The sequence below is a fragment of the Chaetura pelagica genome, unplaced genomic scaffold (genome assembly GCF_000747805.2).
Source record: "Chaetura pelagica isolate M959 unplaced genomic scaffold, ChaPel_1.0 scaffold69, whole genome shotgun sequence".
Lineage (NCBI taxonomy): Eukaryota > Metazoa > Chordata > Aves > Apodiformes > Apodidae > Chaetura > Chaetura pelagica.
This window is the reverse complement of record NW_009970724.1, coordinates 3,640,317-3,653,762: the sequence shown is the minus strand read 5'-3', so window position 1 is coordinate 3,653,762 and position 13,446 is coordinate 3,640,317. Positions and strand designations below refer to the sequence as shown.

General features: G+C 36.8%; 1 protein-coding gene across 1 annotated transcript in view; it reads right to left on the bottom strand.

Annotated features, from left to right (window-relative positions):
• Window positions 1-7,748, bottom strand: part of GIPC2 (GIPC PDZ domain containing family, member 2) — a 13,868-nt gene extending 6,120 nt beyond the window's left edge. The window contains exons 1-3 of the mRNA XM_010006592.1: window positions 7,560-7,748; window positions 3,851-4,031; window positions 584-693 (exon numbers count right to left, since the gene is read on the bottom strand). Coding sequence (XP_010004894.1) covers window positions 584-693; window positions 3,851-4,031; window positions 7,560-7,742 — 474 coding nt within the window. The 5' untranslated portion in view covers window positions 7,743-7,748. The remainder of the gene's footprint in view (window positions 1-583; window positions 694-3,850; window positions 4,032-7,559) is intronic.
• Between the last annotated feature and the right edge of the window lie 5,698 nt (window positions 7,749-13,446).

The window sequence follows — 13,446 nt, the reverse complement described above, 5'->3', positions numbered from 1 at the left end:
TTCACAAACCTCAGCCTTTCTCCTGATGCCAAGGCACATAGCACTCACATTTCAATTAAACAGGGACCTTACATTTCCCAACAACACAGATCTTCATCAAATTCTCATCAGCTTTAGATGAACCATAAGTAGAGAACATGTCTCCTCCCACTTCCTAATCCTGGTTTTACACATAATCATGTCAGTTTTTATTATGAGCCCCTCCTACCAACCCTTAACACCAGCCCAGTACACTTTCCAGCATCAGAAACACAACACACTCTTCAACCACCTCCCACTCCCTTACCCCTGCTTTTTGCCCTTCCGTCTTTTCAATACTCCTTGGTCTAATACATCTTAAATTAATCCGTGTAACCCATGAAAACCAAATATAGGCTCCCCATTTCCAGATTCCTCAGCCCCATCCTATCCCTGCTATCTTCAACTTTATATAAGCATTTCTTCTTGCAGAGGCAGTCATCTTTAGCCCTGCAGGGTCTGTAACGTCCAGATTTTTCCTTCCTGCTTTAACTTATAAACCCTGGGGAAGTATAAATCAGATGCTAGATGATTAAATTATTGAAGGCCCCCAAGACAACCATACCATTTCCTCCACAGTAGCAGGGCCTTTGGTTCTCAGCCGAAGCGTTTCTCGTCCTCTGGAGATTTTAGCCTCTGGCAGAGTTCCACCTTTGGACCTTGGTTCCAGCTTTTCTAAAGACAAAACAAACAACAAAAAGATAATAATACCAAAAAAAACTAAGTACATAGCACTCAGAATATGATGTAACTGCTTTGGCTATTATATTACTTTTACTTTTTATTCTAATCAAGATCTAAATGTATGTTAAAAAATAATTATAAATTAACTGTATTCTAAATATAGCTTTGCTGACAATTTCTTGTCTTCAAACTTTGAAATCCACGTGACTGCAATGAAGCTCAGAATTCCATTGAACAATATATCTATGCGAGCCTTTTGCACTCAAGTTCATACATGGACTTTGTAAAATGTTATTTCCCTATTCTACAGAAAAGAATAAATATTTATTACTTAATATGAGATAATGGCTGAAGTTAACAGTCAAAAGCTGATTTACACTGGTCTTTACAGGCAGACTATGTGCCAAGCATTGCAACATTTCCATCTTTCACTGATGCAGTGGTGCAAACAGCACTGGTGAACATGTTGTGATGTGCCCCCTTGAGCTGAGCCAACAATTTGATGACCAGCAGTCACACAGGGGAAGTGTCCCTAAAGTAGATCTGCAGTTTTTCTACTGGTTTCGCCAAGGTCATGAACTCATACCTCATAAATCTCATCCAAGAATGTCTGGGTTTAGCCAGTTTTCCTTACTGGATTTCCTTGTTTAATCTTAGGTAAGTGCACACCAATTACTAAGTGGAATATGGAATCACTTAAGATTTGGCTTTCTTGTTCTAGGACATAATTTTACATTCAAGATTGGCAAGGTTTTAATTTACTAACATGGGAGTTGTGTAGTTAATCTGGAAAGTGCTAGAACCTTTCTAACAAGCTCTTTTTGAAGGCAAGGCTTTAACATGATATATTCATCTTGCCCACATAGACACCAACTCATCATTGTTGCCTAAGTAGTCAAAAATACAGAAAAAAAGTGCTGAAAAAGACTTGAAAAGCCATGGTTGTTTTTCTTTTACCAAATAGATATGGCAGAGTCTATTTACATACATACTTAGGATCAACATTTTTCATTAACCCTTTTATTGCTTCAAGGACAATTTAAAACATCCCTAAGATTGTTACCATTTCTGCTACACTTGTTTCAAAAAATCAGTCCTGATACAACATGCATCTTTTTCTAGTTTTACCACCATCAGCACCTTAAAAGTCAGGAACTGACATAACCTTTACTTGCAATACTTCAGATCAAGGCTCTCCAGCCATCACAGAACCTATTTTTTGCATTCACATAATTTAGAGATTTTGTTGTGCTGCCTTTACTTTATTTCTATAATTTTTCACTAATTTGTAGAGGGCTAGCTTGTGACTGGCAAGGACCAATCTAAATTCAGAAAAGTCTTTAATTCTGTGTTACAAGTCTTGCCTAGAGGAGCTGAGGCAGCCTGTGTGCTCATGGTAGAAAGATATGCAACCAGTAAATTATATTTCATATTCTGCTGAGAGAAGGAAAACAAAAGTAATTTCACACAGAGACTTGTCTCTTATTTCTATCCCCTCACAAACTTGTGTTGAAACTAACAAGAATTCAGCACCTACTTATGCAGTAGGATCTGGATCTTGTTTGTCATCTCCTCCAGGGATATTCTCAGCAGGCTGCAGCTTTAACACTATCTCAAATAAAATTTTTGCTTAAAGCCTAACTGCACCTGAGGCTAGAGGCAGGATATTCTAACCTATCAGCTACTGCAACTTGTAAATCGATTTACAAGTTAGGTTAAAAATAATGTTCATCTTCAAAAATGTTTCAATGCCTCTTAATTCCATATCAGATAAAAGGTATTGCTATGGAATTCGCATGTTTCCTTCCCTACTTCACAGGCAGACTAAAAGGTATTTCTGTCACTTGACTGAAGTAATTACTATTAAATAATAGTTGAAGTAATCAATCACATACTGATTTACCCTCATCTTTACACATAGACTGTGTAACAAGTTTAGCATTGAATACCAAGTGTAGCCCCATATTAAAAAAGGTATTCCTATATGACCAATTGCAATACTATACATATGTAATACTATTTTAGCATAAAGTACAAGATATGCAGTTATTTAACCAGAGTATCAGCTTCTATCCAAATGCATTACAGATTAGTTCATAACTTTCATTCTTCACAGAAGTACTAAAAGCAAAAAGAAATCTTAAAATGTCTCTCATTTTCAATATCTGCTGCTATTCTGACACCAAGTGTCAAGACTGGTGTATGACAGCAGCTCTGAGCTATTATCAGGTAAAAAGAGGTTTGAAAAATAAACATGTTGAACTTCCAATGCTGATGTGAAGATGGTGATTTTGAACTTGCTGTTAGAGCAGATGTGCACAAAGACCCAACAATTATAATGAAGCAGTATTTTGAATTTTTTTATTACAGAAAAATGCCACATAGTTTGAGGGCGTTATGAAAAATTGAGATAATAAAAATTAAAATTCAGTGTCCATTTTGACTCCCTGAACTAAGGCTGTTTGGTTTTTTTTCTATTTTACTGCATCTGTACAATTAAGATACATAAGGACTAGCAGTAGGTATGCTATATAAGTAACACTTTCTTATAGCATGCAGGTATGAAGTAGAGGCAGAGCTTTGCCCTGCTGTTTTCTTCCAATTCTGAGTATAACTGCTGTGATTAGAGACCCACAAAAACGTTGGAGAAAGTGGGCAGGCATGAAGCAAAAGAGGTGCTCTAGGAAATCTCAGACAACGTTTTCTGCAGCGTTCTTCTGCATTAGAGAGGGCAGACCCCAGTAAAGGGCACAGAAATAGGAAAATATGACACAGATGAACAGAGATTATGTATCAATAGAGGAAAAGAGAAGAGCACATTCAAGGATCAGCACATTAGTGAAGTGATTCATGCTATAAAACTTTGCCTGTGAAACAATTCCTGTACTGATTTTACATCATCATGTGGTGACAAAGGAACTGAGCAAACAAGACTCAGGCAGCCCACACCAGGATGACTACTGGGGAAAGCAAGACAGAAGGAAATCCATTCATAAATTTTCCAACTCAAAGAAAAAACATGAATGTACTTTCTTGTAACAGTTACATTACCTTGGGTGGACACCCGGCTGCAACCTGAAAACAAACTTATAATGTTGTGTTGGGATTTTGATATCCCGTGAACAAGGTGGACAGCCAGGTAACTCACCAAATGATTTCCTAGGCTCTATCAACTCCAGCTTAAACACTCGACCTTTCTCCAGATCTTTTAGCATCCTGGCAACTTCATAATGCCGACAATCTGACACATGTTTTCCATTTATAGTCTCAATGTGATCACCCACACAGATCATTTTGGTTTGGTCCATAAGGCTACCTTCTTTGATTCGCTAGTTTTTAAATAAATAAAAAAAAATAGAATTAGAAACATTTCTTTAAAATGTAGAGAGGTGACACCACCATGTTTCAAGACTGTCAGTTAACAACATCAATAGCATTGAGCTTATTATATCAGCAGTGCATGTTGTCTGTAAGATCTGTATTAAATGCATTATTTTTCCAAGTATTTTAATAAGCACTGAATATAAAATTAACAGGAAAAGAAAAGAAGAAAGCATTTATACTTTAGAAATTAAAGCTTCTGAATAAGCTAGAATTTTTGTGCTTTAAAACTAATCTCCAACATGTCAGTAAAGTGAAGGTTTAACTGAATTTTTTGGTTATATTTTGGTTTAATAACTAGACAAGTAGAGGAATAGAACTTCTCTTTTCAAGTATTGTCCAAGGCCATTAAAAAAAATGTTTGTGATATCCTAAAAAATTACACACTCTTAAGGGCTAGTCTTAACAAGACCCACCTACAGTGATAAAACTACCATTTTCCTCATCAAACTATACAGCTAGATCTAAGATATTTCCACTGAAATAACTATCAAGAATAAGAAATTATTCTAAATGTCATCTCATGGAATACAAATGGTCTGAAAGTCATAAAATGTGAAAGTATGTGTAGGTTTTGTGAAGTGGAGGTAAAAAAGTGAGAAAAAAAAACCCACAATCTTCAAAAGATCTCTGATTCATCAAGACAATTAAAGAACACTTCAAATGTCATTGATTCTGCTTACGGTTATTACATGTTGTCATATTTGTTTATCATGTGCCTAAGTCATATAAGCTGTTATCCTATGGATATTTAATAGAAAAGCTGTGACATAGTAGAACATCTTATATTTTGTAGGGATAGGAATTTCATTCTAATATCTTCCTGAATGTTCTTTTCAATAAAGCCTGATGTTCAGGCTAATGTTGATTGAGGTAACCGTGAGACAAAGACGATAGAGAGATTAACTACCTACTACTATAACACCTAGCTTAGCTGCTTAACTCTCTCAGAAAGCTTCTCCTAGTTTATGTGCACACATCTGAGCCCACATATGTGCCTCCATCTGAGAAAGTCAGTGGGAAGTGTGATAGTTCTCAGTGTCCTGTAACACACTGCAAAAATTCTTAGCTTCAGGCTGAGTTTAACTCTATCTAGCATTTTTTTTCTTTAACCCAAAGTAAAACCAAAAAGAAAACACATGGTGAATGAAGAGGGAGGTATTGTACAAACACCAGAAACCAGGTCTCAAATGCATTTCTGTTATCAGGTACCAGGATTCAAAAGCATGCCCACCAAACCTCAATCCTTTGTCTGTGTGTTGAATTCACACTTATTTAGCTTTTCTTCCGCATTTGGATCCTAAGACCAAAACTGTTTCAGTAATATTCACTATGTTATTTGTGTCCTATCAAACCTTTTTTTTTTAAGATTGTTTATTTTTTGTCAACACTCCAAGTTAGCTGGCCAGAGATAGTCAAGTTACATTGTCAAAGTCATTATCTTGCAATTGATATGCCTGTATTTCAAGTGCTCTCCAAACCATTTAGAAGCTAGGATCTATATTTCCTATGCAATGCCTAATTAATTGCAACATCATATTTTATAATGTCTCCTTATATACCAATCAGTCATGCTTCAATTTCTACTGTTATCCTCTTTGAATGGCTGATTTGATCCCATAAAACACCTTCCTATCTGGCTACATACCCAGAAAAAAAAAAACTGGTAAAAGTAGCATGACACAGGGTTTTGTACTTAGTAAGATAAAATGACATCAGATTTCATAGGAAAAGAACTTCCAGTGCAGAGTGTCCTATATAAAAGCTGGGTTATTTATCTGAACTAGAAACTGCTCTTATCCAAAACACAATAAAAATACTATAGCCCATAAAAATTTTCAACAACCCACAGGTAGGTAAATTTAATAGTAATAATTAATAAATAATGGAACACACTAACAATTTTTCAAGGAAAATTAATACATAAACAAAAAGAATTATAACATACTTCAAAGCAGAGACAGTCTCTCCTTGGTCATTTACTTGGACAACAAAGTATAAAAAGATGCAGCTTTTACTTTTGTATGTGTTTTCCATGCTATTTTTAAAACTCCTTTAGCTGAATGTGCAACAGCAACAAAGTTAGCTGCTAGAAACTCCTGTAAACTGATGCACTCCCACAAAGACTGCACCATATCAGTTATACTGCTTATTAGACCAGTACAAGGACAATGATATATTTGCTCATACAATTTTTATACAATTCACTGGAAATTACAGCCTATCTTGTTAATGTAGTGAAGGTTTTCCAGTCTACTCCGATTATACAGTAGTTTGTGTGATGACTGTTCTCTCTCCCCTGTAGTACCAACCAAGCAAGCATGGTGAGACTAACTCTCCATACAGCACTGCACACGTGAATGTTCATCCCCAAATCACTGCTTTCATTGCCTGCTTTCAAAATGCCACATAAACAGCAGCATGGCAGAATGTCATGGGCTGCACAGATGCTACCACCAGAAGTTCAGAATTCTGTGTCTATAAACATAAAAATGAGGCTATATGTTTGCCAGACTACTTACTGAAACCTCCACTGCATCTTGACTTTCTCAAGCATGATCTTGATCACAGTTTTCCACAGCATAGACAAGTAAACTTATTTCTAAACCACATCTTGCTTTACATCCATGGTACCTAAGGAGTGGCTGGAGAAGACAACCTCTCCATATAAGAAGCTGTGTGTGCAATAGCAATGAGAACAATGACTGAAACCACAGTGATTGAAGTTAATTGCCAGTGTCTCACTAACACTGGATAATTGTAGATTAGAGCAAAGCATCTAAGAGAGCCAGAAAATGTGATTAAGTTTCCTAATACCTAGTCTAGCAAGAAAGGTAGCATAATGTCCTCAGCCTCTACTTGTCTCAAGATATATGAGCTGGAGGTCATATAGAAGAGGAGGAGGAAAGTAATTATTATTACTATATTGTACATGTTACTGCCCACAGTTTCTACTCTGGTTAATTGTGGTAAATTGTGCTAAACTATATCCTTAGCAACTTTTTAATTCATTCTACCTAAGGTGACAATATTGGAAAGCTGAAAAAGCACTGTATTTATACCTGTTCTTATAGATAACAAAGGCTTCTGCCCTACGAACAATCATAAAAGACTAAAATAACATGATCTCATTATCCTAACTGACAGATGTTCTATGAGCACCAAATCAATGACTTCAGAAAAGCACTTAAAAAAAGAGGGGGCAGATGCATGCAGTACCTAACACCTACCACCTCAGGGTAGGTCAGAAAATACAATGGTCACATTGTAAAGCTGATGCACACTGAACAAATGAACTAATTTTGAATGACATGTAGTACCAAAATAGCTGAACTAATTTTGAATCATGTACCTAAAGAAAAGCAACTTTATTTTTTACTTACCATATACTACTTACATAGTTCTAGAAGATCACTAAACCAATAATTAAGCAAAGCTTCTACAGAACAAAATATTTCACTAGTAATTAAATTTACCTTAATAAATGCACATCCAGTTCCATTGTCTGTAATGGTAAGCCCAAGCACATCATCAGTTTTAAGAACTTCCACTTCTTTTCGTTGTCCTTTTACGTGGGCAAATATGAAATCTTCAAGGCCAATTTGTGCACCTAAGAGCTTGTCCATATCAGCTTTGTGAGTGTTCAAAGTGCAAAACATGATCTGTGCAGGATGAAAGCAAACATTCTCTTTAAGCTTGACAGTATATTAAGTTTGGTGAGCTTGATAGGTAGATAAAAGGAGAGCCCCTCTGACAGATCTATAGACGAAACTATGACAACTCTCCTTCTGCAGCTTCCCCAGGAGAGGTCACAGTCCCATCCACATATATGACAGGAAGCATCAATAGCTCAAACTCGGGAGATGAGAGCTGGCAGGGAGTAAAGCAGAGAGATATATCTGTGTGAGCAGGTATATCAGCCTGCTGAAGGGTCTCCTTCTGCCCTCCTGGCTTCCTTCACTATGCTTGTAAAAGTCATGGGATTTTCTGTACCAGAACACTTCAAATGCATTTTCTTTCTTTTCAGCATCACTGGATGACAGCAGAAAAAAATTAAAGCCACCAACATATTTAAATCTTTTTCAGGTCAAATGAGGGGTGAATACTTTTCTCAATTTATTTCATAGAGAGCATTTAGATTTTCAAAGCTTTCTAGAACTTAGATTCTGTAACTGTGGAGGTTTTGATTTTAAAAACTGGAAGTTTAGTAATGAGATGGTGTTTCTTGACCAGGGTGGTCTTATTTAGTTCTTGTTAAAAAGCAAACAAACAAAAAAACCCCAAACAACCAAAACAGCCCTACTTCAAAGACTAATTGCTTATCTCATATAATGCATCAAACACCCACTGCAATCTAACACTTTACCTTTAACAACGAGAGTCATAACAGTACACCCTTAACAGACATTTATTTTATTCTCTCAGGCAATGTAAAGTTTTTCAGTTAACCAATACTCAACCAGTAATATCACCTAGAGAAATTTAACTACTTTAAAGTAGAAAATGAAATTTTGTTTTATAAATAATAATAATCTCTGATTATTAACATTTTTTTAACCAAGAAGCTTCAATTCAAACAGCCTATATAAAGTTAATCTAGACATTTTGAGCTCCCTCTCAAACTGCATAACTCGGCCAGTTTACAACTGCAATTCAATTCTTGTTCTTACATTGAACAAGAAGCACTATCTATAGCTTTACATTCAGATATTACATCCTTCATCTGACCTTGTCAAACAGACAATCATCTTGTAACTACTGTCACACCTTTGAATAGATAAAATTGGCAACGGAGCAGAAATGTGATATTTAGAAACTCGATCCAGAGTTTCTCTTTTTAGACCTTCATCTGGATGGCATTCCTACTACAGCCTATAAGTCTGCAGAATTTTTTGTGAGTCAGTTCTGTGCTAACCACAAGGCTCAGAGAGCATTAGCCAGTCAAAAATAAAACTTAACTCATTCTTTATCCTCTTCAGTGAACAACTGTTTTCTCTCAGAACAGAGATATGCAAAGAGTAATGTACTAAAGATGTATCTACCCAGGATAATATACAGTTACACAATCTATCAGTTACAGCACAGCTTTATTTGTACATGACTGAGACCTGACAATTCAAAATTATATTTTTTCATAGATTTTACATAATTAAATATAGGTACTTAATAACAGGTTATATACTTAAAGACTTAAACAACAGCTACTACAGTGCACCTTCCATTGACACAAAGTTTGGAAGCAAGAAAAAAATTCAATGTGTAATTTTCATTGTTAAGTCTTTTCTTACCCTCAACCTTCTTTTTATTTTATCTTTAAATCAGCATATCACTGCTGTGACATTTCTTTCCAACTTTTAAAAGATATTGTAAATCATAACTGTTACATCAGTCACAAAATGTCAGGGATACCTCCTTCACTGAGAGAGTTATCTTGCGTGGTACACAGAACAAGGAAATTCCATTCAGCTGGCAGGGACTGGGGGATTACATACAACCTTATAAAACAGATTTGTCAGATAAGATTACTAACAGTTTATTCTCTGCCTCAGTATTCTCAATAGGAAGAGACTACATTAGCCAATAAAACCAGGGTTACATTGCATGTTATGTAAGGAAATTATATTAGCTGACAAGGGTTACACTATGTGTTAAATAAAGTATACAGGCAGTACCATACTGCATATTCTATGTAGCAATTATATTCTCATCTTCCTTATTAAGCCTACACCTTGAGAAGAACTCAAAAATAAGCTGAATGATAGATGACATGCTCAGGAGCAATTAAAAGTGCTTTTAACATCAGTATCTCTCAGATAACTAGAAAGGAGATCATAATCGCTTTCTCTATTTAAGAGGTGGAGAAATGGGAATTCTGCTTCTGAGCAAGATGTAACACCCACTGGCACATTTCCCTATATACGTAGGCGTCATTATGTCAAGAAATTACCAACGCATTTTCTAGGTACCTTACTCATTTTATCCTCCTGAAAGAAAATATAGAAGCCTTGATTGGCTGCAGGAACAAGAAGAGTAACCAGCTCCTCAGAGTTCTAGTGTGCTTTAGGTACTCTAGGATGTATACAACTTTGCCTCCCTAAGTACAATCAAAGTACTAGAAAATAAGCATTCAGTGTTTTATTCGTGGTTTTCTTTTTTAAAACCCAGAATGCACAAGAATTTCAGTGTAAATTCTTCCATATAGCTTAAAAGTATTTGAAAAACAGATCACTAACACAGCCAGCATCACACCTAATGTGAGTGTGCAATTTAAGCACTTCTTAAGGGAACAGCAAGCAAACAATTGTTGCCATAGTGTTGGGAGGAGGTGGTTTGGAGGGAGCGTTAAGTTTGTTCATTTAAAGTCTTCAATCAGTAGGTGAGATTGTGAACAGGTAATTTCTTTCAACAGGTAAGCATATACTCTAAAACTTGGGTGATAAGGATTTCACAAGCTGTCCATTTTCTTTAACCTCTTAAAATAGGTCAGTTTCATTCAGAAACTTCCGTTTCAGCATACAGGCTTATTTTTCAGTTCTCTTCCATAAAAGTTTAAATCAAACAGCTATAAAACAAGAATTTCTGTGAAAGCTTAATGTGGCACAGCCTCACAGCATACTTAACTATTTATTTAGCATGAGGAGGCAAAACCTGTGGAACAGCCCACATACAACCTCAGCAGCTGAACTGTTACTGGAAGGCAGAGAGCTGTATTCCTGCCCTTGGTTACAGCGGGAAGGTCTCCCTTTTCCTGTATTCCCCTTATGAAGCAAAATTCCTTCCACTGTGAAGAAACCCCAACCTCCATGGGCTTTTGACAGACACACCCGCTGAGCATTCAACTTACCTCACCACCCCACTGTACTTCACCTTCCACAGCAAACAAAATAATCAAAGGTGCAAATTATGAATACACAAACTGTAAGTCCATACAGCTTCTGTGGTTTACCATTCCATTCTCATCTGATCAAGAAATAGCTCTGCTACAGATGGATTTAAATTGGGCACATTCCCAGTGCCCAATTAGCTACTTTCATTACTTTAAAGCCCTACCATGTGCTCTTACAGGAGCACACCACCACTGAATGCTTTAACAGACCCACATTGTCCTTTGGTCAGTGCTCATTTTTTTATCATACAGGCTGCACTTAGCACTTTCACGCTTACAGGGAACCTAACTTTCCCTGCCTCATTTCCCAGTAGTCAAAATGGAGTAGTAATCCTAAATGTCCAAGACTATACACAAATATTTTTTCCAAACACTTTTCTGTACCATCCTCTATAGAAAAAACAAGGAAAATGTTTGAATTATTTATGCAAGTAGAAATATACATGTAACTGTGGATGGCTGTTATGGTTAGTTAAGAATTGCATCTATTTTCCTATATATATATTAGCTCTGTGTTTCCTTGTTGAAACCCAATTGAAGAAATCCAGTTAAAAAATCAAGAACAATGTGATCTACCTCAAACTACACTCATATTAATGATAAAGGTAATAATTGCTAGAAGTCATCTTCACTCTTCCTTCCCTGTGGACAGAATACTCCTTTTGGACTAGGAAAAGAAGAAATGTTAGTCATGGTAAAAGCCAGAGAGGTAGGGAGAAATGTGGGCTGGTTGTCATCAAGTTCAAAAGGGATACCTGAGCTATATATTCACCTAGAAAGATGGATGAAGAATAAAAAAGCTAGACAAGAAAAGATTAGTACAGGAAAAGCCTCAGAAAGCTGCTGTTATGGCTCACTCCTTCATAGAAACCAAGCAAACATCATAGGAGCGAAAAGGTGTTCCCTTTAATGCTATCTCTGTCTTGTTCTAGCCCCATCCTACCCTACTCACAATCCAGGTCTGCACAGCAGTTTTTGTCAGTGTCTGTCCAACAAATACTGTGTTTTATACAAGTTTCACTCTGTCATTGTTGGCAGACAGTCACAGATCCTGGAAAGGATTCTCCAGCAGAAGCTAAACTCAGCTGGTCCTGTGAGACATGAGACAAAGAGGAAATGAGGTGCTGTAACCACGCAGAGACAAAAGAAGTGACAGATTACAAGTACAGCTCACCCTGAACTGTATTAAAACACATTTGTAGGAGATAGTCCAAGAATCCATACCTCACCTACACTGCAGTAAACTCACATACCATATCAAATGTATTCACTTCTGCCCCAGTTAGCCAAGTGCTTTCTACACTGAGCTATTCCTCACCCCACACACACTATTTTCCACCTTAGTCACTATTTTCCACCTTAGTCACTACAGGGCAGAGATCTCCATGATAGTACCTGTTTCCAAAGGCATTCAGGTATCACACTCATTCAGGATAGCTAGGTCACAGAAACTTTCCTCGACAGATAATACCTACAAACAGCATTTCAGTACCTCAGTGTCTTTCAGTTTGCTGAGGTGTAGGTTCTGGCACTATTCTTTACACCAGACTCTGTCCAAAAGCACCTTTAATTAATAGATAATACTATTTAAAATGTCTAGTCTTTCCTTACTTCAAGCAAGCTCAGCAGTTGCTAATAAATTCACATTTGATGGCACCCCTTGCTATTCACTCATTCATCCTATTTTAACTCTGGCAAAACTCTCAAGTTCAGGTTCTTCACTCTGCTGTGCCAGCTTTACACCAAGAAATATTTTTATTGCTATTTTGATTTCATGTAACTTCATTTCTTATAGCCAACTGAATTTCCTGAGTCCAGCAACAATTTTCTATTACTTTTTACCCACAAACCACATTTGAAAACAAAAACAAACAAACAAAACACAACACAACCCCCCCAAAAAAAACCCCAACAACAACAAACAAACAAAACCAGAAAACAAACCAACGAACTCCCCCCAAAAAATAGGAAGGGGACAAAAGAAAGAAAAAGATAAAAAAAGAAACTTCACTAGTTTAGCACAGGGCTGACAACAAGTGCCCATGAAACACATGGTGCTTCCCCTAAAACCTTTGGGGATGTCAGACTATACTTCTAGCAGGAGAAATGTGAGTGCACCATTCATACAAAATTGAATTTCCTGGTGAATGCTGATCTTTCTTAAGCTGATGGAGCCAAGAGATCAGTAACAAAAGTTCAACAGTGAAAGGAAGAAAAATAAAACAGAAGACTACCTGGCAACTAGAACCTGAGACTAAAAGGTATAACTAGAGATGGAACAGAACAAAAGGGGCACGGCAGCTCAGTATGGACAGAAAACAGAGAAACACAAGGTCAGAAAGCAGCTGAGAAGGTCTGGGATGCAGTGTGCTGGCTGGCAACGCTACTGGTAGGTCTTAATTACTTAATGCAACAGTGACTGGTTAAACTGTATTCACTGCTACTGCCACTTTCTCTTACAGCTTACTGTGTCAAGC